This window comes from Macaca nemestrina, chromosome 5 (assembly GCF_043159975.1).
Source record: "Macaca nemestrina isolate mMacNem1 chromosome 5, mMacNem.hap1, whole genome shotgun sequence".
Lineage (NCBI taxonomy): Eukaryota > Metazoa > Chordata > Mammalia > Primates > Cercopithecidae > Macaca > Macaca nemestrina.
Window position 1 is genome coordinate 102,525,736 of NC_092129.1, and position 25,619 is coordinate 102,551,354.

At 38.5% G+C, this 25,619-nt stretch overlaps 1 protein-coding gene across 27 annotated transcripts in view; it reads left to right on the forward strand.

Moving 5' to 3' along the window:
• Window positions 1–3,711: 3,711 nt before the first annotated feature.
• Window positions 3,712–25,619, forward strand: part of LOC105495854 (synaptosome associated protein 91) — a 166,277-nt gene continuing 144,369 nt past the window's right edge. For 7 of the 27 annotated variants that reach the window (XM_024797321.2, XM_071096787.1, XM_071096780.1 and 4 more), the window contains exons 1-2: window positions 4,290–4,540; window positions 5,430–5,589. In XM_024797321.2, coding sequence (XP_024653089.2) covers window positions 5,460–5,589 — 130 coding nt within the window. In that variant the 5' untranslated portion in view covers window positions 4,290–4,540; window positions 5,430–5,459. The other 20 variants (XM_071096770.1, XM_071096781.1, XM_011765828.3 and 17 more) reach the window with 12 other exon arrangements.

Below are 25,619 nucleotides of genomic sequence, written 5' to 3' on the forward strand. Positions count from 1 at the left end.
AGGGATTTTCAAACATTCTGCTAACACTAGGTCAGGATGTTTATGTGTGGGATATTCTCTCATGCATAGTACCAGAGACATGGGTAGCATACCAAGAATAAGCTCTGGCTTCAAATACTTCCCAGTGTATTGTATGTAACTGCAACTATTATAGGACTGACTTTGAACCCATTCCAATCTATTTTGAAAAATAAATCATTCACAGATTGTATTATTTTAATTATTATTGGAAACATGTTATTTGCTCAAAACTTAACTAATAGCAACGTATGTGACATGACATCATTATTGCACTGTTGTAAAAGCATTATTTTATACTACTTCCTCATTTTATGTAAATTGTCCAACTTATTGCACAATGTTGTTTATAACATTCTCTTATTTTTTAATGTCCATAGAATTGATTTCTCCTTTCACTCCTAACATTGGAAATTTGTGCCATCTTATTTTTCCTTGCTCAATCTGGCTAGGGGGGGTTATCCATTTTGTGATCTTTTCCAAAAAATGGCTTTTGGTTTAATTGATTTTATCTATTATTTGTCATTTTCTCTTTCATTGATTTGTACTCTTTATTACTTCCTTCTTTCTGCTCATGTTGAATTCAATTTGTTCTTTTTCTAGTGCCTTAAGGTTGAAACTCAAATAAATATTTTTAGATCTTTCTTCATCCCTAAACATTTTAATGCTATAAACTTGCCTCTAATCAGTGCTTTGCCTGCAACCCACAAATTTTGATATGTGGGATTTTCATTATTATTTAGTTCAAATAAATTCCCAATTTTCCTTATGAGAAAATTAGACCCATGGGTTATTTACAATGTGTTAATTATCAGATATTTGGAGATTTCTATATATCTATCTGTTACTGATTTTTAGTTAAATTCCACTGTGGTGAGAGAACATAATATGTATGATTATAATCTTTTAACATTTAAAATACTAAGCTTCATGGCTTAGTATCAGTCAGTATGGTCAATCCTGGTGAATGTTCCACGCACACTTGAAGAAAGTATTCCACCACTGTTGGGTGGACTATTTTATAAATGTCAGTTAGGTCAAATTGGTCTGCAGGGCTACTTCTTTTTTTTTTTTTTTTTGAGACAGAGTCTCGCTCTGTCGCCCAGGCTGGAGTGCAGCGGCGCTGCAAGCTCCGCCTCCCGGGTTCAAGGCATTCTCCTGCCTTAGACTCCCGAGTAACTGGGGCTACAGGCACCCGCCACCACGCCAGGCTAATATTTTTTTTTTATTTTTATTTTTTGTATTTTTAGTAGAAACGGGGTTTCATCGTGTTAGCCAGGATGGTCTGGATCTCCTAACCTCGTGATCCGCCTGGCTGGCTCGGCCTCCCAAAGTGCTGGGATTACAAGCATGAGTCACCGTGCCCGGCCTACAGGGCTATTTCTTTTTTTTTTTTTTAATTTATTTATTATTATTATACTTTAAGTTGCAGGGTACATGTGCATAACGTGCAGGTTTGTTACATATGTATACTTGTGCCATGTTGGTGTGCTGCACCCATCAACTCGTCATTTACATCAGGTATAACTCCCAATGCAATCCCTCTCCCCCCCCCCCTCCCCATGATAGGCCCTGGTGTGTGATGTTCCCCTTCCTGAGTCCAAGTGATCTCATTGTTCAGTTCCCACCTATGAGTGAGAACATGCGGTGTTTGGTTTTCTGTTCTTGTGATAGTTTGCTAAGAATGATGGTTTCCAGCTGCATCCATGTCCCTACAAAGGACACAAACTCATCCTTTTTGATGGCTGCATAGTATTCCATGGTGTATATGTGCCACATTTTCTTAATCCAATCTGTCACTGATGGACATTTGGGTTGATTCCAAGTCTTTGCTATTGTGAATAGTGCTGCAATAAACATACGTGTGCATGTGTCTTTATAGCAGCACAGGGCTATTTCAAGTCACCTATACCCTTACAGGTTTCCTGTCTACTTGTCCTATTTATTACACAGAGAAAAGTTCTGAAATCCTCAAGTATAATTGTAGATTTGCCTACTTCTCCTTTTAATGCTATTAGGTTTTGCTTCATCCTATTTTGAAGCTCTGTTCTTAGCTATATAAACATGTAGAATTGTTCCATGCTCTTAATGAATTTTTCATTATGAAATGTGCCTGCTGGCCGGGCGCGGTGGCTCAAGCTTGTAATCCCAGCACTTTGGGAGGCCGAGACGGGCGGATCACGAGGTCACAAGATCAAGACCATCCTGGCTAACACGGTGAAACCCCGTCTCTACTAAAAAAAAAAAAAAAAAAAAAAAATACAAAAAGTAGCCGGGCGAGGTGGCGGGCGCCTGTAGTCCCAGCTACTCGGGAGGCTGAGGCAGGAGAATGGCGTGAACCCAGGAGGCGGAGCTTGCAGTGAGCTGAGATCCGGCCACTGCACTCCAGCCTGAGCCACAGAGTCAGACTCCGTCTCAAAAAAAAAAAAAAAAAAAGAAAAAAGAAAAAAAAAATGTGCCTGTTTATTGCTATTAATATTCCTTATTGTAAAACTTACTTTGATATTAATATCGCCACTCCAACTCTATCAGATTATATTGAGGTATAATTAAAATACAACAAAATGCATCAATTTTAAGTGTACAAATTGATGAGTTTTGAGAAATACATGCAGTTGTATAATCATCACCGTCATGATACAAAATACTTCCATCTCTCCAAAAAGTTTCCTTCTACCCCTTTGCAGGCCCCTTCCTCAATGCCACCATCACCTGACTTGGCACCTGGTATGTTTTCTGTTTCTATAGTTTTGATTTTTCCAGAATGTCACATAAATGAAATCAAAATAATAAGTAGATTTTTTGATTGAGCTTCTTTCCTTTCATCTAATGCATTTGAGATTCATGAATGGTATTAGTTTGTTTCTTGTTATTGCTAAGTAGTATTCCATTATGTGGATATACCATGTCTTGTTTATTCATCTGCTAGTAGAATAACATTTGGCTTTCCTCCAGTCTGGGACCATTATATTAAGCTGCTATAAAACTGGAGTATAAGTTTTTTGTTGTTGTTGTTGTTGTTTTTTAAATAGAATTGCGTTTTTATTTCCCTCGTAAATACAGTAAAACTAGTATTTGAGACAATGGTGCTCTTAAGCTGTCTCTCTTTATTAAGAGCTTCCAATTAGTGCTAGAATCATTCTCAACAGTCAGGAAATCATGACTGCATACTGAACACTGAACCAGGTGAAAGAGAGGAATATATAACAAAACCTTGAGATTGATAGGTATCCATACATGGCTTCAAGGCTGAGCAGAAGCCACCAGAAGCCAGGGGGAAAAAATGCCAGGAAAGTTCACAAATACAGTTTTGATCTTCATGCTACTGTGAGAATTAAAAAAAAAAAAAGTTGAACATAAATAACAACCTTTGAAAATGTCAACATGTGAAGCTATTAACCAACTCCACATCCCTGTTTAGAAATTCCTGCTTACTATTCAAGTATACACTTGATATTCAATTGACGGACGTTCCAACACTATATTCAACTGGCAGAATTACTTTTAAAGGGTACGAAGGGTTTATCCTTATGCACTCAAATGATTACTGTCGAAGGTAACCTGGGACTCGATTAATGGCTGTTAATTATTCGCCCTTCAGCAGACCTCAGTATCCCTTTAAGACTAAAGTGGCTAGAATTACCGGCCCACCCGGGCTCCCAGTTGTAACTGAGACAAGCGGAGGAGACTGAGGAGGTGAAGACGCACAGGTAACGGTCGCGGATGGCCGGCAGGATCTGACATTTAAAATCACCCTGCTCATCTGGGCCTGGGCGCCTTTGACAGGCGGGCGTGTCAGCGACAGTGTGGGGGAGAAGGGGCTGGGCTTCGCCAGGCAGCGCGCGACGACGCCCTTGCCTTGGCCTTCATCGAGTAGAACCCGAGAAGCCCACTCGCCTGGCTTGGCCAACGCCCCCACCGCCCAGGGCGCCCCCAGCAGTCGGCGGGCAGGTGTGCGCGGTGCGCGCTCCCAGTGCGTGCCGGGTGCGGAGCCAGCATCGGAGGGGCGGCCAGGAGCCCAGCGGAGAGCGGCGAGCTGGGTGGGTGTCGGCCTCCTCGCCTCCCCGCCTCCTTCTTCTCCCCTCCCGCTTGCCGGGGATGCTTGCGCGAGGCGCCCCCTCGCCTTTAAGCTCCCAGCCCCGGGGGGCGGTGTGTGTGAGTAGCTGGGAGGGGGCCGCGAGGCACTCCGCCGAGGGCTCGTCCGGGTTTGTCCGCCGCCGTCACCTGACTCGTCGGAGGAGCCACAGCTGAGGTGGGGGCGGGGATGGGGACGCAGCTTGGAGCGCTAGAGAGACGCGGCGGCGCTTGCAGAAGAGGCGGCGGCGGGCGGGTACTGGCTTCTGGGGCCAGGGGCGGCGGGTGTCGGGACCGCGGAGCTGAGGAGCGGGGCCCGGCCAGGGCTGGAGACTTTGCGCCCAGGGGCACCGGGTCTGCGCGCGGTCGCACACACCCACCGGCGCGGCTTCCCTCAGCTGTCCGGGCTCCGCTCATCCTGCGGCGGGCGGCGCCGCTCAGGGGCGGGGTGAGTTCCCGCGGCCGTACTCGGCCCCCTCCCCGCGCCAGGGCCGCGCGGGGATCCACAGAGGATAATCCCAGGGTGCGGAGAAGGGCAGCGGCCGGGTGACAGCTCCGCGGAGCGCTCCAGGGCGGGCGGGGGGGCTGGGCTGCGCTGTCAGCCCGGCTCCGCTCCAAATCCGGGAAGGGTGAGGTGCCCCAAGACTCCGGCGCCTCCGCAGCGCTCCCGGGCGGCCCCTGCGGCAGGAATTTGGAGACCGGGGGGAAGGGGCCCGGGCTATCGGCCTCGGCGAGGCTTTGGAGCCGGCGGCGGGGAAGGAAGGGGAAGCGAGGGCATAACATGGCGCAATGCTAGGATAATCTCCTTCGCGACTGAGGGAGGACGAGCCCTTTGCTGCAGCAGCGCGAGGAGGAGGAGGGAGGCAGCCAGGGGTTGGGTAGCCGATGCATTCCCCGAAGCCTGCAGGCTGCTAGGAGGAAAGTCTGCGAAGGTGGGAGGTGGGCACCGGTGGGTGCGGCGCCCAGGGAATAACCCGGACGCACGTCGTGGCTAGCGCAGCACCCGCGTGTCAGGTTGCGGGGAAAGTGCTGATTGACAGGAGGGTACCCAGGGGGCGAGTCTGGTCCTGTGTGGGGGTTGGGGGAGAATGGGGACGGTGTCACGATGCTGAGACTGGAGCCCACGCTGGGGTTCCGTGACTGCCCCACTCACGGCCAAGACTCCCTGGACCGCATCGCAGGAGCGGGGCTTGGCGCGTTGCTGGCTCCAAGAGGTGGTGCCAGGGTGGGGATGGAGGAGGAGAGAGCCGCCGCGCGGCTGGAGGAGGCAAGGCCTGGGTGCTTGGAGGGGAGGGTCTGCGGATTAAAGCCGGACCGTCTCCCCTTGTTTCCTGCAGAAGAGGAGGTGGTAGACGCGACCAGAGAAGATGTCGGGCCAAACGCTCACGGATCGGATCGCCGCCGCTCAGTACAGCGTGACAGGCTCTGCTGTAGCGAGAGCGGTCTGCAAAGCCACTACTCATGAAGTGATGGGCCCCAAGAAAAAGCACCTGGACTGTAAGCATCTCTTTATATAAGAGGGACATGCGCACGGCAGAGGCGCCTGGGATGCTGGTGGTGCGGCCTGTGCTCTTGGTCGATAATGCTGCGGCCTCTGATATTCCCAGCCAGGTTGCCCCTGAGCTGAAATTCTCCAGCTGTGGAGGTGTTCCCTTGGGTTAGTCCTGAAACCTTGTCTTGTGAGCCATTTTTTCCTCTTATTTAACTCCAAGGTCTTGGTGAAGGGGGAAAAATACACACACACATATTATGTGTATATATATATACACACACACAGATTGTACACTCTGAATTAGATGTTTTGCACCTTTTTTTCTTTCTCCACCCACCCTCCCTTCTCCAAATTAGAGGAAATTAGAGGTTGCACAGTAAAAAAAAAAAAAAAAGATGAATTTATGGAAGGTCAAACTTGTCACCCTAGTTCTTTCTTAAATACATTTCAGATAATTCTAATATAGTATCATCTTTTTCAGTGTTGCTCCTGAGGATTTTTTTTGTGAGAGAGAGTGTGTGTGTGTGTGTGTATGTGTGTATGTTACCATACCAAACAAATGAATTCAAGATACTGAATGAGGAAATTGGACTTAATAGCTATGGCAATTTCATTTTACACATTCTGGTACATTTTGTCCCATTCTCAGAAAATGCTGGGTGAGATGACTATGCTATGGTCACAAAATGGATGTACTTCCCCAGCATCTGAGATGGTGCAATTTTAGATGGAAACATTTAATTCTTAATGTTGTTTTTGTAACTGGTTATTTGATGGAAAAGGCTTTATTCTACTCTGGAATCTGTACATTTCTGAAATACCTTAATTAACAGTAAATCTTTCGTCATTGAAGGATAAACAGAGGCACTTAGAAAAGAAAAAGGCTTTCACCTGCTTTGGGTAGTGAGGCTCCTCATAAGTCAGGCTATATGAGTGTATGTTCAGCAGTTGCTATTTAGTTCTCTTGACCTGCTTAGGATCTTCTGTTCTATTGTGATGTTTTTGGTAAAGGTCAGTGTTGGCATGAGAGACACAGGTATGGCCATAACCATTTCCTCAGCTGGCTTCCTTTGCTCATCTTCTGGGTTTTTTTGGCCTGAGGTCTTTTCCCTACTATCTCCTTTGTGCAGCTGAGAAAGTGGTACCAGTGTCAGAATTCACTCTCGCCCTGTTATCTGCATAAGTCAAGCTTGGTGAAGCTTACAACTGGACGTTGTAAGAGTTGTCTAGCCTTCTGAACCTGTTGTCTCATAGAATTGAATAATTTTGTTTCTAGAAGCTGATCTGAGGAGAAAGTACCATTATGCCTTTCCCAAGGGAATGTTTAACAAAATTTGTTGATTACAGTATTATATGTTATATGTGCAGTACAAGATGAAAGAGGCCACCAGGGCCAGGGCACCTAACAGAAGTGGAAATTGTAAATTTATGACCAGCTCACTTTGCTGCAGCATGCTGAATCATTTAGCCATTTTCCCATCAGTTTCCCCAACTCTAGGAGGATGATTCATGTCTTAAAGGTGTATATCAGTCTAGAAAATCCTCATAATAAAAAGGTATAGGTTATGAATTTGCTACATGCTGGTCTATAATGAAAATGATAAATCAGTATACTGATATATTTCAGAGAACATTCACAGGTTTGAACAGTTCATTAAAACATCATTCAGATAAAGACCGACTTCTCCAGATCTAAATATTTAGTCACATTAGTATTTTAGTGGAAAAGTCTTTTGAAAATTTTGAAGGTAGGAGGTTTTCCAATATGATTTCTAAGATGTGGAAAATAGGGGGAAGAGATTCCATGTTATAAAAGAAAGCAGCTGAAATAGGAACTGGTGTTGAATTAATAATATGAATGGTCGTAAGAGCTGAACATTTATTGAGCAGTTACTATATAGCAGGCACTGAGCTTTATATTATTAATCTTTCACCACTTAATGGGTTCAGGGAGGGTAATTAACTTTCATGGCTTATTTTTTTTTTCTTTGTGTGATGGAGTCTCGCTCTGTCACCCAGGCTGGAGTGCAGTGGTGCATTGTCGGCCCACTGCAGCCTCCCGGGTTTGAGTAATTCTCCTGCCTCAGCCTCCTGAGTCGCTGGGACTTACAGGCGTGTACCACCACACCTGGCTAATTCTTGTGTGTTTTTTTAGTAGAGATGGGGTTTCTTCATGTTGGCCAGGCTGGTCTTGAACTCCTTCCCTCAGGTTATGCACCCACCTTGGCCTCCCAAAGTGCTGTGATTACAGGAGTGAGCCACCACTTCCCCTGGCCAAACTTGCATAGCTTTTAACCAGTGCACTTAACTGCCATCTGTAGTTCAGTAATATACTCTATTGAGAGAGGAGAGAAAATGAACCATATTAACCTAAATGGTCTAATCTCAAAACACTCACCTTGCTTGGATAGCTTTCTGTGGAATTGAGCATGAAAATCTGCATACATATTGCAGTCTTTATAATATGCATGAAAAAATTTTAATTCTGTCATGAAAAAAATTGAATGAAAAAATTTTAATTCTGTTGCATAAAACAATGACCAAAATCCAAGCACTGAGGAGTATTGCTTAGTGGTTTTTCTTTTTAATGTTTTGCTTTTCTAGTAAGTCATAAAATAAAACATCTACTTAAAACCAACTTTTGGGTGGAATTTGGAGACATAGGTATCACATTATTAATATGTACTATTCTAAGAAAAGATGATATGGAAAACCTGAATATATATGTTATATGCATTATTAAGAGGACATCTTTGCTCAGAATTCTTTGTGAAGTTCCTTTAAAAAAACAGTAAACTATCTCAGTAATTTATTCACAGGTTTTCAGTAAACACCAGTTATAAAAGTGAGTTGTTATTAAAACGTGCAAACACATAATTAAGTTTCTCTATAGGCACTGAAGCATTCTTGAGTAGTTGGTGTTTTAGTTCTGAAAATATTAAATACTGGTTTGGAGAAAAAGAGCACAAAATGTAGAGTGTGGGGATTTGAAACAAAAACAATTCCAATTTATTATTAGTTTGGTTTGTGTATAACTTTTTAGTTTGGAGTTTAGATTGGAAGATCGTTAAAATAGATTTATGGTTCTGTCATTTTTTTTTAGAGGTATTGGATTAATTGGGCTCAAAATCCTTATGAAATATGAATTTAATATTAAGGTACTGGTTTAAATGATAAATTCTTTTCTCTTTAGGTTGATAGGCCAAGAAAACTATTGTTGTTAATTATGGTGACTTATAAAATGATTCTTAAAGATATATGATTTATACACTTGAAGAAATGACTTGTTAACATCTGAGGGCAGAATTATATATGGTGAAAAGGTTGAGATGAAGAAGCTCTGTACATTTATTCCCAGATTTTTTTTCTTTTTTCAGTGACAGCACTTAACAATCTAAGTAAGGATTATATGTTTTATGATACTTTTGGATTATGTAAAACTTTCATTCCATACTCGACTATAATAATGTTGCCCTTTGTATGTGAAAATTAAATACCTAATCAATATTGGTTTGACATTAACTTTTCTGGGTCCACCTATACATCCTCGCCTCCTTTCCCTTGTAACTTGTTGTACCTATTTGCTAGCATATAAAACATCCAGGAGTCAATGAGTATTTACCTTCTTAGTTACATCTGTTTGACACTTCAGTGTTGTTTGTTTTTTCTATTTTGTGTGTGATGCCCTAAAGGATAGCCCAAGTCAAATAATAAAGTAAAAAGATTAGGTAGTAATAGGAACCCAGTGTGTACCCGGTATTATGTCAAGGCTAAACAATAAAATAGAGTTGGTCCAAAGTAACATCTGCAGCGGTAAATTTGGAAAGTTTTGCAGCCCTGCTATATGATTCATTTCAGTTAATAGTGCTTATGAATGATTTCTATATATGCTACATTGTTAAAGTATCCTATTTATGATTATCAGAATTCAAACCTAGACATTACTGTTAACATCAAAACAAACCTTATGAAAAGCCAATTTGGTTTTCAGTAATCCTATTTTTTCCGTATTAAACACTTGAAGCTATTTAGTAATGAGCTTATCCCACATGAAAAGTAAGAGCTTCACGTTCTGAATCTGATGTTTGAGAGATACTAGAATTTTACTAACAATTCTGTTCCTCCCAAATTACAAAAAAGAAAAAGATTATGTTTCTTATAAGACTATCTGGTAAAGGTAGTAGGAGATATGGACTGATTTTTGATTGAAGACAAATACTAGCACATCAACACAAATTCCTGCTGCTTTAATTTTATTCATAAGATATTCTGCAAAAAAGAAATTTTGTGAGTTAAAAATAGAATGAAAATTTAAACCTGAAAGTGAGTTTGCTTTGCATAAATGTGCTTAGTAAACCTGAAATATATTTTAATTAATAAAAATTCTGTTAGCACACTAATTCAGCAGCCACCATATATTTATATTTGCGATAATTTAGTAGGGCTTTCTATAAGTGCTGAAAGATCCAAAAAGTAAGCGAAGTTTACTGAATAAAATTAAGTAGAACAATGTGTAAAGGATTACTGAACACTAGAGTAACTTTGAATTTGAGAAGTATACTAACTTGCTGTAAATATATTTTAATTTGATTCTAGTTGTTCTCATTTAACTATTCGTTTTTTTAAAAACAAAACAAAACACACCCTCTCATTTTTCTGTACCAGAACATAATCTGTTCCTTCCTCTTGATTTTACTAGAAGACCCAGCCCAAGGGTGAAGAGATGGGGTAGACGCACTTCTGAAAAGTATTTAATATGATTATAATTCATACCATACATGTGTAATGGGCTCAATGTGTGTGATTCTGTGACATTCTCAAAGATGCTTAGTGTCCTAGGAGGGGAGAGAAGAGATCACGTGATCAGGGTGGGCAGGAGCAGGGGAAGCAGAGTGACCAAGAGTCTTAGGTAGTAGGAGGGAGCATGCTTTAAAAATGACACAAAAATAATTAAACAGACTTTATAGCAGCTAGTGGAACAATAGGGATTTTTTTCCAGATCTTTTTACTTTCTCATTTTCAGAATAATCTTTTTTTAATGGTATAATGTTAAATATATTTGGGTCACTTTAGTTATTTTTTTTTCGCTTTTTGCAGTCAGCGTAGTTAGCAGATACTTTCTTAGAATAAAATTGGTAACAATTTGATTTTTAAAAAGTTGTTTTAGTGATTTAAAATGTTGATATGGAAAAAATACTGAAAATTATATAGATAGTAGGCAAATTCATATCCTAATTGCAATATTAGCTTGTAGCATTTTAGATTAAAATCTAAATTTCTTGATATATTGCCACGTTAATTGTAATGTTTAATAAATGGTGGCTGAAGATTTATTTGTAATTTAATCTGTGTGCTTAGTTGCCATGGACCTGTCTTTTAGCTTTTCACAAATCAATATCCTTTAAATACCTTACCTCCTCTCTTCAATTGACTGATGCTGGGATAGGGTGTTCTTCGGAGCTTATCTTGGTAAAGAAGGTCAGAAGTGACATATAACCCTATTCCCTAGGGGCCGAGGATGTTTTCCTTGCAGAGTTGTATTTTAAGTGACTCAACTCCTGAGCCAGCATCTACTAAGAGAACCTTCAAACAAAATCATAGTGCATTTAAATAATTTGAAAAATCAAATTCCTTGCCATTAAAAATATTTATCCTTAGTTTCATTTCTTTTACAATGTTTTCTCTTTTTAGAAAAATGTATATTTATGAAGAAGAATGTTGGCTATGTTTTTTCTTAGCCATTTATGTAATGTGGGAGTTGCCCTATTTTTTTCTTTCTCACCAAGGGAAGATTGGTTGAATGGCATACCCCTGTGTCAATTGCACAATGACTTGTGAGTAAGAAATGATGACTCTTCCTTGAAACAATTGGGTGAAAGCACAAACCAGAGAGAATTGTACCCTGAAGCCCACAGTCTTTCTGTAGCTGTTTTTCTGCTGTCTCTCCATTTGTCCCAGATGTGTGAGGATCCTCCTCTCCCTTGTGTACAGAAGCCTTCTTTAGTATTCATTTTTAAGGAGGATCTAGCATTTTCTAAAGAATTTTTGCCAGGTGCTGTGGCTCACGCCTGTAATCCCAGCCCTTTGGGAGACCAAGGTGGTCAGATCACCTGAGGTCAGGAGTTCGAGACCAGCCTGGCCAACATGATGAAACCCTGTCTTTACTAAAAATACAAAAAAATTAGCCAAGTGTGGTGGCAGGCACCTGTAATCCCAGCTACTCGGGAGCCTGAGGCAGGAGAATCGCTGGAACCCAAGAGGCAGAGGTTGCAGTGAGCTGAGATCATGCCATTGCGCTCCAGGCTGGGGAACAAGAGCAAGACTTCATCTCAAAAAAAAAAAAAAAAAAAAGAAAGAAATTTTAGGAGAGAGAGAATCTAGGTCTCTCCCTGGTTGGTGTAGTTTTGCCTTTGGGCTGCACCATTTGATTATTCTCGTAGGCTTAGCATTTTTATTTTAAATTACAACTGTCCTTTCTACATGAGTTATTCTCTCTGTCATCTGTATCTTTAACATCTTCTGTCTCTCTTATAAGTATTTTCAAGTATCTCCATTTAAAACAAACAAACCACACACACGTCTCTTTGGCCTCTATTATCTTAGTAATAGCTTTTCAGCAACCAACCTGTCATTCTTTGCTTTTTCTTTTTTCCCACAACCAAGCTGCTTGAAATAGTGATTTACTCACCATTCCAAAGAAAACAGACACAACTGTACCCCTCTTTAAATATTCTGCATCTTTGAATGGCATAATTCATGCATGAAATCTTAGAATTGCTATTGGATGCCAGGCATTGCCTACTCAGTTGCCCAAGCCACTAACTTTAGAGTTATCCCTCATCCCTCAAATTCAGTGAGTGATAATTATTTAAAAGCTCTCTGAGCTGTATGCAGTGTCTCATGCCTGTAATCCTAACACTCTGGGAGGCCAAGGCAGGAGGATCACTTTAGCCCAGGAGTTTGAGACCAGCCTGGGTAACATAGGGAGAGCCCATCTCTATAAAAAATAAAATAAATTAGTCATGATCATGTGTACCCATGGTCCCAGGTACTTGGAAGGCTGCGGAGGATGTCAGGCCTGCAGTGAGCCATGATCATGCCACTGTACTCCAGCCTGAGTGACAGAGCAAGACCCTGTCTGAAAGCAAAACAAAACAAAAAACTACCTGAAATCTCGTTCTTTAGTTGTCTTCTGCTTGATTTAGAACAGTAATAAGCCTCATTTGTAAAATGAAGACTAATTATAGTACCTACTTCACTTTTAATGAGTAATGCATAAGATAATGCATGTAAAATACCTAGACCAGAACTTGACACACAGATATGCAATAACAATCAGTTATTAATATCACTACTAATAATAAACATGACTAGTACAATTATTGCTACTACCACCACTATAACAATTCCACATATATCGCCAGTGATTCGGCCCTTCTTCTCCATGCTTTTTTGTGCCCCCTGCTTTTAATTGTATCAGTTTTTCCTTTAATTCTAACTTTCTCTTTCTGTAGTTTGGAAGATATATATACTATTTCTGTTCTTTTAGTGATTAACCTTAAAATTTTAATATGCATATGTAATGTCTGAAGTTGATCAATATCTCTTTTTTCTTCCCAAGAAATGTAGAAACTTTTAACTTCAATCACCCACTTCTATCTTACCTGCTATTATTATTCAGTGTTTTACGTTTCACTGTAGTTTTAACTCATAAAGCTGTACATTATTATTTGATGAAAGCAATGTTTACTTAGATATGCCTACCTTGTAACTGACTTCTTTGCTCACCATTCCTTCATCATTTATAAGATTTTCTTGAACTATATACTTTTCTTGAAGTATATTTTGAAGATAATGTATCTGTATATAAGATTCTAGAATGACAGTTATTTTCACTTTGATATTTCACTCATTTGGCTTCTATTATTGCTCTTAGGAGAATTTATCTGTCTACCTGCTTTTAGGTAATTCCTTTGTTTGACAGGGGCTACATTCAAATCTTCTGTTTGTCTTGTCCTTCTGTATTGTATGTGTGTCTAGATGTGGCATTTTTGTTTGTTTGTTTATTCTATTTGGAATTTGTTGGGTTTTTAAAATCTGAGAATGTATGTCTCTCATCAGTTCTGGAAAATTCTCAGCTTTTCAGTTATCATTGATTATTGCTTATTCTCATTCTCTTTTCTTTTTATGTCCTTCAAGCATGATTAGAAATATGTTAGACTTTATTACATCCATATAAATCTTAATATACTTTTTGTATTTTCTAATGTTTTCTTTTCTGTTCAGCATGATTTGTTTTTCAGATACCTTCCAGTTCATTAATTCTCTGTTTAGCTGTGTCTTGTCTGCTTTTATGCATTCTTAGTTTTTTACTTTATTTATTTATATTTTTTGTTTTTGAATTTTTTCAAATTTGCCCATTTTCTGGATACTGTATTTTTCTTGCTAATATTTTTGAGTTCCTCTTTTATTTCTTTACCATTTTAAACAAAACTAATTTTATATTCTATGTTTCATAGATCTATGACATGAAGTTCTGTTTCTATTGTTGTTTTTGCCTGATATTCAGTCATGATTCCTCATATGTTTTGTAATTTTAGACTCTGAGGTAATGTTGGCTAGGACTTAATTTGTGGGAATCCTAGGGAGCCTAGGGTCACCTAGAAAGATTTTGCTTCAGAGAAGTCCCACAGGTGCTGCCATTCTGAGAGCACCTGAAGTTGATTTCTGCTCTTGGAGTTTCCCATCCAGTGCAGGTCCAGATCCATAATCCTTGTCCATAATTTGAAAATCCAACATGCTCAGAAAACCAAAATTATTTTGTAAATCATTTGGCAGGAAAAGTTGACCCTCTATAGTCTTTATATACTGCCTATCATGAAGAGTCATATGTTAAGCTATAAAAATATTGTCATATTATGGTATGCTGTTCAGATTATAGTGAGGTGTTACTTCATATATGATGTCTGTACCATAATACCTTTGTAGAATCTCAAAAATCATGAACTTTGAAACATATATGGCCCTAAGGGTTTTAGATATTGGAGTGTGGATCTGTAGTATAAATTTGAATCACAAAGTTCATCAGGGTGAAAGCTATGGTTACAAATGCCCCAGAGATTTTTTTCCCTTATCTACCCAGAGCTTAGGAAGAGCAGGACACATTTTCCCTTGTCTCCTTTTGCTGAAAGATATTCTTTTTTGTTTTTGTTTTTCTATTAATTTTACTAAAGGAGTAACCCTTTGAGGATCCTAGCTTTATATGGTTGTCTTAGTTCCAACTAGTAACCTTGCTTAGTCTCAAAGGCCTTGTCCCCTGTTCGCCACAGGGCTGCTAGAATCTAAGACTCTAAGCCACTTAGATTAACACATGACTTCAGGGCAGCCTCCTCTTCAGTATTACTTTACTATGTGGTTTTCTGCAATTTCTTTATTTTTCTGGCCTTGGAAATTGCTTTTATTTTCTTGTGAGTTCAGCCAAATGAGTGGAAGGATGCCTGTAATATTTATCCAGGTTATCAGGTGTTTTTCCCTTGATAGTCCACCTGTATGCTAGATATGGAACCAGCGTATTTTCCTATTCTTTGTTTTTGCCTACACACACACATACCCCACAGTTCATTGCTGAACTACTTTGAAACATTAGATTTACTATATTCTGCATTACTTTTGGGCCTTTGCATGTATTGTTTTTAAGTTTTAATATATTTTTAAAATCTAATTTCTAAAACTCTAGTTTTAGGCATTCTTTTCAGTGCCTAGATGGTCCCCTGTGCATATATTTCTTTCATATGCCTCCCAGAACTATAGTGGGATTCTCTTTAGTGGTTGTTTTCTTTCTCTAGTCTGTAGTTTCTTTGAGACTGTCTTATTCCTCACACCAAACATAGCATGATAGCAGGTTTGGGTAAATATTTGTTGAATGATTTTTATTATGCTTCATATTTCTCTAATTTTAGACCTTTGTTTTCTCATAAACTTTCTACTTAAAAATTTTACTTTTACCCAGTAAACTTCAGAAGAGCAAGGGGTTAAACTCAATTCTTTCTCTTAGAAGACTATAAAAACAATAGAAGTGTAAAATTGGAGGAATACAAATAAATAAACATTAAATTATTTAATGTATATAATATGTATTTCCTGACATCCTCTCAACACTTGCATGGCCATGATGTGAAGATTTTATCTGGGGAAAATTAGAACCTTGATATTAAAAGTTAGAACAATGAGCAAGTTGGTAAATTTGAAAAAATGTTAGATTTTAAACAATTATATCCATCATTTTTTTTCGTTGTGGATTTAAAGCATATTGGACTTCTCTCAGTACATATCATTAACTATTAGATATTAGATGGTTAAGTATTAATATTAGAGAAAATCCTTTGCTGGCATTGTGTGTTTGTGTATATGCGTGCAACTATTTTCTGTAGAGTTGGATACAGTTGGGAAGCATTGTATTCAATATTCATTTTATAATTCATAACTACATATATTATACCTGGTTAAGATAATTACAAAAGAAAAACAATTTCAAAAGTGACTATACACTTTCAATAGTCACTGAAATAATAGTATTCACTAAGTACTTGGTGATACTATTCATTAACATGATAAAATTTCCCTTAACAACTTGTGGGCTTTTGACAAGCAGTAAGGAAAGGGGGCAAGATTAACCTGAAACTTAGGGTTCTTTTGCCTTTGTAAAGAAAGCAATAAATAACAACATATTTAGTTTTATTTTCAATGACCTACTTGGAAAAATTAGAAATTACTTTCAGTGCTGAGTCTTTCACTAGCTTACTTAGCACAATCCCATTATTTATTCATTTAACAAATATTTGGATAATTTCCAAATGCCAGGAGTTGTTCCAGGAAACAGGGATACCATGGTGAACAAGATATGCATGGCCTTTGGCATCAGAGAGCTCGTGACTTAGTAGGGGAAACAGAAAATTAAAGAAATAATTACAGGTGATTCAAAAAGAATTAAGTTTTAATAAAGAAGGTGAAGACTACAGTGGAGGCACATTGCAAAGGAAGAGATGTTTAAGCCCAGACTTGACGAATGAATGGGACTTAAAGTAGGTGAGGTGTGAACAAGAACTGCTGCAGAATGCTATCTAGGAAGAGGCTCACAGAGAGCAAGCCACAATTTAGGAGTTTGAAAAAGTTGAAGGTTGCTGGACGAATGAGTGTAGGAAGACAGAGAACGCCTGTAGTCCCAGCTACTCGGGAGGCTGAGGCAGGAGAATGGCGTGAACCTGAGAGGAGGAGCTTGCAGTGAGCTGAGATCCGGCCACTGCACTCCAGCCTGGGTGACAGAGCAAGACTCCGTCTCAAAAAAAAAAAAAAAAAAAAAAAGAAATAACACCAGTGTTGTAGATTGCCTGAGATGTGCAGGGCCTTTTAGGCTCAGGAGAATCTTAGAAGTTGATCAGCCTTTTCATTTTTTATAGATGAGTAAGCTGAGTCCTAAAGTGACAAAATTACACTTTCTGTATGTGTTAATACTGAATAATTCTTATCTACCTATCTTGAATAGGTGCCCTAATGTGTAATTGCCTTATTCACCTAGTTCTGATTGTTACGTCTAAACCAGTGGATTTCACTATAGTATCACTATGAACCTCATTAGTGTCAAAGTATAGAGCTTACAGCTGTTCCAACTTCTAGCTAAATAATTCAGTTAGACAATGGCTTCATGTAGTTTTGTTGTGTTTTTTTCTCCCTAAAACATCTAGGTTGCAGTGTATTCATGTTTTTCTGGCCTCTTCATTATGTATTTTAACATGTAACATTCTGGTTTTGGCTACCCTTGAGTGAGCATGAGTGTACCCATGGAAGTTTCCATAGGAGGCTGATTGGAGACTGTGCTAATGAGTGGGCTGTGACCAACTGTTTAACATATGCATCTCCTCACTGCTTTGTGGTTCTTTCCCACCCCCCTCCCCACAATAATTTTCATCATTGTTCCAAAGGAGTTGCTTAATTGTTAGTTATATTTTATTGCATTTTGTGAAGGACTGTGTGCCTTGGTGACATTACAGTACCAGTGGTCTATTCTATATATATCTTAATGAAACAGAAATTTGACTTTGGCCCCTATTGTAGGTTATACTAATCGTTTTGTAGGATAGTGCTGTGAATTAAGAAACAAGTGTTTTTTCAGTTCAGTTCAGCTCAGCATTACTTTCTCAGGTGGAAAAATAGTATGAATCGAGCACTCAGTTGCTGCGAGTATAAATGGGTATAAATATTTGAGAGGAAGGGTTGGCAATATTAATCAAAACCCTTGAATATCCTTTGACCAGCAAGTTGAATTCTACAGCTTTACATCAGATAAATAATTGGAAAAATGTTTTGTTTCCCCAAAATTTGTTGCATCACTGTGTATAGGGGAATGCAAAATTGAATATACCCAAATACTTTTTAAAAAAATGATAGTGCATTCAAACAATAAGATACTGGCCAACCTTGAAAAACGAGCTTGTTAAAGTATATTTGACATGGAAAGGAAAATTTATGAAGTGTGATCATAAATCACAGTTTTCTTTCTTTTTTCTTTTTTTTTTTTTTTTTTTTGAGATGGAGCCTCGCTTTGTCACCCAGGCTGGAGTGCAGTGGCTGGATCTCGGCTCATTGCAACCTCTGCCTCCCCGGTTCAAGTGATTCTTCTGCCTCATCCTCCCTAGTAGGTGAGATTAGAGGTTCATTCTAACACACCCAGCTAATTTTTTAAAAGTTTTTTATTTTTAGTAGAGATGGGGTTTCACCATGTTGGTCAGGCTGGTCTCGAACTCCTGGCCTCAGGTGATCTGCCCACCTCGGCCTCCCAAAGTATTGGGATTACAGGAGTGAGTCATTGCACCCGGCCCCACAGTTTTCATTTTTTAAAAGTATATGTATGCCCATAATTTTGGGAGAATATATGTCAAAATGTTGTCTGTCAGTTTAAAGATTTTTGTTTTCTAATTTATACCCGTATTAGTCATGACTGTTGTGTTGGCAGGTTACAGGACTATAAATAAAATAGTTTTGGTGAAAAGAGAAGCATTTTGGCCCTTGTAACCAATAAGAGGAAAAGTCAGGGGTGAAGCTGGACCTCTCTAGTGCTTGTTCAGGATTCTCCCTCACATTAGTAGTGAAGTACCTATTCCATTCTTGAAGACTTTTTCAATGATTCTGAACTAAAGCTCCCAGGTTCACATTATCACAGCCTCACTGAGAAAAATGAGTTCTCTTCCTAGAGAGAGAGTTTTCCAAAATCATAGGGAAGAATTCTGATTTGCTTAGCACAGGTCATCGTTGACCCATGTATGTGGCATGATATTATGATTGTCAGTCTCAATCAGAACTACATTGTTGGGAAAACCAACAGCTAGTGGCATGCTACAAGTTTAATTTTTGGCTTATATCATAGTCTGCCATGGATGGCTCCTCCTATCTAGAAATTCTGTCATCTAGAGCTTCAGAGTCCTCCACTGTCATCTATGCATCTGGCTGACAGAGGGAGACAGACAAAAAAGGGGAGTATTGCAAGAGAAGATGTAGGTCCAGGCCTAAATATCATTTCTACCTGTATTCCATTGGCAATAAATCTATTAATGACCTCATCCAAATGCAGAAAAAGCTGGAGATGAAGCCTAGTTGTGTGTCCAGGAGGAGGAAGAAATGGGATGTGAATACACAGCATTCATCTATCATGCCCATGGAAAAGGAAATTAGATTATAGTTTTTTCACCTATAACTTAAAAATACTTCTTTTATGTCAGTGGACTCACTGCATGTTCTTCTATTCTTGGCAGACATTGCAGATTAATCCTGGCGCTCTTTTCTGCAAAGCTTTGATTTTCAGAGTGCATCCATATACAGTGCTTTAGATTGTCACTGTCAATCACTGTTGACACTTAAGATGAAATAGACTTGCTATCCCTAGTCTAGGCAATATATCCATGCTGGATACTAAAGCAAGCTGCTCACTAGATTTACACAGACCCAGGAATTGCATTCAGCATGGATGGTTCCAAGCTGGGATTCTTCTGCCAGTGACCTTATCTTTATAAGCTAGTAATTCAGTGATTTGTATTGTTACACCCTAGGGAGAAGTTCTTCCTCTCTCTGCTCGATAGCAAAAGGTAGTTGTTCTTGATTTTACATTTTGCATTAGTGGAAACAGTAATAGCTATTGTGAGACAGGGAAAAGACATTTTGAATTTTGCATTTAATATTTAAACTGTCTTCCAGCATCGAGTCTGATATTAATCAATTGCCTTAAAATATATCTAATGCAAAGCATATTAGTACCCAAGAAATTTTCTTTGAGTTGTCACTTAGGTACCTACATGAATATAGTTTCTTTTTCAATTTAAGATAATTTTTGATTCAGTTGTTTGATGTATGATACATTAGCAGTCTCTCCACTACAAGATTCAAGTGAAGAAAAAATAAACGCGCCCTTTAGAGTGAAGGAGAGGCTGATGTGTGAGCACTTACTGTGCCTGGCCCATGTATGTGATTGATTGATTTCATCTTCACAAAGCCCATTAGTTAAATACTCTTATTCCCAGTTTACAGAGGAGGAAAACAAGGCCCAAGGAGGTTAGAAAATTCATCCAAGGTCCCACGCCTAATGAGGGGAGGAGTCAGGATTTCTTCACTGGTCCTAACTGCAAGACTTATGCTTTTTTCTTTTATGTAATGATTTTTGTTTGTTCTCTGTCTTTAGTGGCACAGGTAGCAATAATCAAAAGCAAAAACAAAAATAGTTAAAACATCAGGCCCAGTGTGGTGGGGTAATCCCAGCTACTCAGGAGGCCCAGGAGGAAGGATCACCTGAGCCTAGTAGTTTAAGACCCAGCATGGGCAACATAGTGAGACCCTGTCTCAAAAACAAAAACAAAAACAAAAACACACCACATGACCATATGATTGTTTTAGGAAGAAAAAATGGGGTGAAATCCAAAGACAGCTAATTAACTAGATGGGTAAAGCTCTGTGAAGGCCCATCTCTAGCTAATAGGGAAAAAAGTGGAAGGGGGTGGGTTCAAATGACTGTCCTTGAGCCAGTCTCACCCCTCATCAGTTATGTCTTTTGGTGATTTGCTACTGAAGCATTATTTTAACATGCTTGTTAATTAAGGACCTTGGGGGTGGTGGAAGGTACAGCAGAAAGGGCACTGATTTGTGATCGGAGCACCTAGTGTAATTCCAGGCTCTGCTGCTTTCTGACTGTGATCTTAGCTACATTAATTTAATTTCTTTAGACCCCAGTCTCCTCTTTTGTAAGGCATCATGGGGTTATGGTAACATTTAAATGAGTAATTTTTTTTTTTTTTTTTTTTTTTTTTTTTTTTTGAGACGAAGTCTCGCCGTGTTGCCCAGGTTGGAGTGCAATGGTGCAATCTTGGTTCACTGTAACCTCTGCATCCCAGATTCAAGGGATTCTTCTGCCTCAGCCTCCTGAGTACCTGGGATTACAGGCACGCTCCACCACACCCAGCTAATTTTTATATTTTTAGTAGAGGTGGGGTTTTGCCATGTTGGCCAGGCTGGTCTTGAACTCCTGACCTCAAGTGATCTACCCACCTTGGCCTCCCAAAGTCCTAGGATTACAGGCGAGTACATTTGTTAAAAATGGCAATAATAGCAACAACAAACTTCAGTCCTTACTCTATAAATTATTGTTATTAGAGGAAAGAGCCTTTCAGAATCTAGTAGTTATCTTCCTAGGTATCTTTCAGGTACTGTAAGCAAAATAGATATGTACAAAGAGCTCAGCCTCAGCTGCTCTGGGCTTATCTCTGGCATCTGCTTGAGAGTTGATAGTTTATTCTTGGAAGATATGAGAAGAGAATGGGGCAATTATGCCTTCACTGTACTGTTTCATAATTTGTTTGTTGATAAATGTAATTACCAAAATATAAGTTTACTTTATTAAAATGATCTCCTAAAATCAAATACAAATGACTTTGGAGTGTCTGTTATGGCTTTCCTTTATTAGTATAGATTGTTGAGACTTGATAGGTTTAGACTTAGCATTTTTTAGATATTACTTTACACTTTTCAAATATTGAGGTTTTTGTTAAAGAAGATTATTGCTTCTTTAAGAAAATAATGGTGGTTGTCCGTTGAAGTGCTTCAAATAGATGGAAAGCAATAAAGTAAAACATATGTGGAGTGACTTTATTATTGGGCCTGGGTTTTTTGTGGTCAGCATCGTACACTATTCTTAGGTTGGAGTTGAAGACGTAAATGCCAACAGGGAGACACTAAATATATTTACACTGACCACTAATAAATTGCCATTGAGGAACAATTTGTAAAATATTTAGAAAAAGAGTTGATCTAATAGGGAAGTTAATTTGAAAATGACAATCAGTAGTTGTGGTGAATCTCAATATACATTGTATATACTAATAGTGAAATATATTTGAACTTTGACAATTTTAGTACTAATGAAAAGGTAGGCATGACTGAGAGGAACCATAAAACAGAATTTAGTTAGTAAATAAGGTTACTGATATTCATTGTTTGGATTGAAGATGTTTTGAAAAATTGTTAGTGGATAATTTAATCATTTCATATTTTACATTTAAGAATTTAGTTCTTATAGCTAACAATAAGCTATGTAATTGTGGTTAAGAATTTATAATATTTAATAAACTAATTTACCAGGTACAATATAACTTTAGGGAGGTTATAATTCATAGAGGTTGTCAAAATCTTAAGTAGGTTATCATTAAGAGCTATCTTATTTTTAAACATTTCGTATGTGTTATTATGTATTTCTTAAAATTGCTACACTTAGCCAGGCTCTATTTAAGAGTGTGAAAAGGACAAATGTCTACCTTGACTTAGAAGTACCATCTTTAGTTAAACTTTTGATTTTAAAAACCAAGAATTAATTATCAGTAGCGGAGCATTAGACTTGAAATGCATAAGAAATTGATTATTAGCAATTTCTATGTCATAGTGTGATTCATTATGTATATCAAATTTTTGTTATCTTATTTAAAATGGTGTTATAGTGTAGTTTAATTTTCCTTATATTTTATGAAAACCCTTAAAAATATTAATGCCATTCTTACACTAATTTAGTAATAATTTTTAGACTGCTAGTTAGTACAGGAACTAATCTAACACTGCCCATCTCATTTTTCTTAATGTGAAGAGTTAAAAATGGAAAGGTCCTAGAGCATGAGATATACAAGCAGAAATTGCTCTTTATAAGACTTACCTGTCTCTTGTGAGCTAAAGATTTCGTTATTCCTGTTTCAAAATTTATTCCTATGGAAATGCATCCGATTTTAGTAGGCCTTCTCTTTCCTTAGAGGTATATTAGTCAGAATGGATATTACCAACCAAACAAAACACTTTTTCAGTGTATCTGTTGCTTTAGCAGAGAATTGAGTATTTTATTATTAATGTGTAACTGAGCTGCATTGTTTTCTTAGACCTATAAACCTTGTTTCAACAAGTGCTTCCTAATTTTGAGATCTGAAAGTATGTTCCAGCATCTTTTGAGTGATACAATCAAAGTATGAGGACATTACAAGTCTTTTAAAAAGTTGTGCTTAAGGAAAAGTACTTCAGAAATGTGTTACATTTGTTTTGGATCACAGTATTATTTATTTCTCAAGAAGAGATTTATTCATCATGATAGTATTAGTAAGAATTCCCTGAAAAAAATTCAAATATTCAAATTAAGTTATTGCTTTCGTAACCGTAATCATTAGGAAAACTCTCAAATGTGATGCTCACTTTTATCCTGTGTTTATAAAAATTTACTTGAGAGGATTTTTATATTAAACAAAAATGCAAACAAGATTTTAATTCGTTGTTCAGCAAAAGGATCAAATAGGAAAAAATCATTAAGATTAGTAAAAATGTTTTAATTTATAAAATGAGAAAAAGTAAATGATGAGAAATAGAAAGGAAATAAAAGGAAAAAATGAAGACAATTATAGTCATATACTTAAGATAAAATTTTATATCTTGAGAAAAAGGTTAAGAGTTAAATGTCAAAATAGAATGTGTAAGGTAGAAGAAAAAGGAATGAAAGACTGCTAACATGAAGAAATAAAATGTTTGGAAATAAATTTTTGGCATGAATTAATAGAAAAGTATGTGAATATTACAATATTCATAATCTTTGAGGAGTGATGTCAAAAATCATTTAATGGGCCGGGCGCGGTGGCTCAAGCCTGTAATCCTAGCACTTTGGGAGGCCGAGACGGGTGGATCACGAGGTCAGGAGATCGAGACCATCCTGGCTAACACAATGAAACCCCGTCTCCACTAAAAATACAAAAAAATTAGCCGGGCGTGGTGGCGGCGCCTGTAGTCCCAGCTACTCGGGAGGCTGAGGCAGGAGAATGGCGGGAACCCGGGAGGCGGAGCTTGCAGTGAGCCGAGATCGCGCCACTGCACTCCAGCCTGGGCGACAGAGCGAGACTCCGCCTCAAAAAAAAAAAAAAAAAAAAAAAAAAAAAAATCATTTAATGAATTGTTTTCTAAATGCGTGCCCTCATTCTTTTCTTTACTGTCTTCTCTTCTGATTTTTGTACTTAGATTATGGAAGGAAGGGAGCACCATTATACTGAATTTGAATTACTTTTCACTAGGTATTTTTATATTTATCTCAAAATTATTTGGAGGTTTTCATTTTTAGTGCTTATGTTCATTTTTACTAGTAGACTACTACTTTTTACCATTTTTTGTATGAGTAAAATATATTAAAGTTCATTTATCATAGCTCTATTCCACTAATTTTTACTAGAGACATAGCATATTATTCTAGGTGTTAGTTTTCTTGCTTTTATGGTTTTATAATTTGATAGGAAAGCAAAAACAGAATTTTTAATTTTGAGGGATTAATCGGATGACAGTTTGAAAATTGCTATGTAGTCTCATAGACATGTTGTAAAGACCTCAGTATATTCAAGTATAAAGAGATAGCTGACAGTTCATGAATCACGCTGGCTGCTCTGTTATCAAGCTGTTTTCACCTGCCACCAGCTTCCCTTTCTTTGGGTGGTCCTAAATGTCTTTGTCCCTAATGTTGCAGATGGGATAGCAGAAGGTTTCCTAAGCTCCACTCTGAACCATGATGGGTGGCCCACCTGATGGTGAAAGATCATAGAGCATATACACCCTTGCCACTTCTGAGCAACGCTTAATTTCATCGTGGGTTGGGGATATAGGTAAACAGAGGGTCTTCCACGAACTTACCACTTAGTGAGATGCTGTAGGAAAACAGAAAAGACACAACAACCTCTGCTGGGAGCATTATAGGATAGACATATAAGCAAACTAATAGTAACATATCATTATAAGTGATAGCCTGGTGGTATGATTGATGTATTTTGAAAGCACAGAGGTGGAAATGGGAACGTTTGCCTGAAGGTAGTCAGGAAAGGCTTTTTAGAAATGGTGGTGTTCACTTTTTGAGGCCGTGGCGGGTGGATCACGATGTCAAGAGATCAAGGCCGTCCTGGCCAACATGGTAAAACCCCATCTCTACTAAAAATACAAAAATGTAGCTGGGTGTGGTAGCACATGTCCGTAGTCCCAGTGACTCAGGAGGCTGAAGCAGGAGAATCGCTTGAACCTGGGACATGGCAGTTGCAGTGAGCCGAGATCGCACCACCGCATTCCAGCTTGGCGACAGAGCAAGACTCCGTCTCAAAAAAAAAAAGAAAAAGAAAAAAGAAAAAAAGAAATGGTGATGTTTGGCTGGGTATTGAGGAACAAATAGGAGTTTTCCAGACAAAGAAGCATGACTAGACATGGCATGGCATATTTTGTATATAATAAAAAGAGAGGAAGGTTGGGGCTTTGTAGAAAGAATCACTGATGTCAGCCCTAAGTTTTATTTTATTAAGCAGTAAGAAGCCAATGCAGAGTTTCAAACAGGAGAGCTCCATTATCACTTTTATTTTTTACAAATATACATCTGGTTATGTAGAAGATGGCTTCATTAGAGCAAAAGGAGACTAGATAAAAAGATATTAGAGTTAGTCAAATGATAATAAGA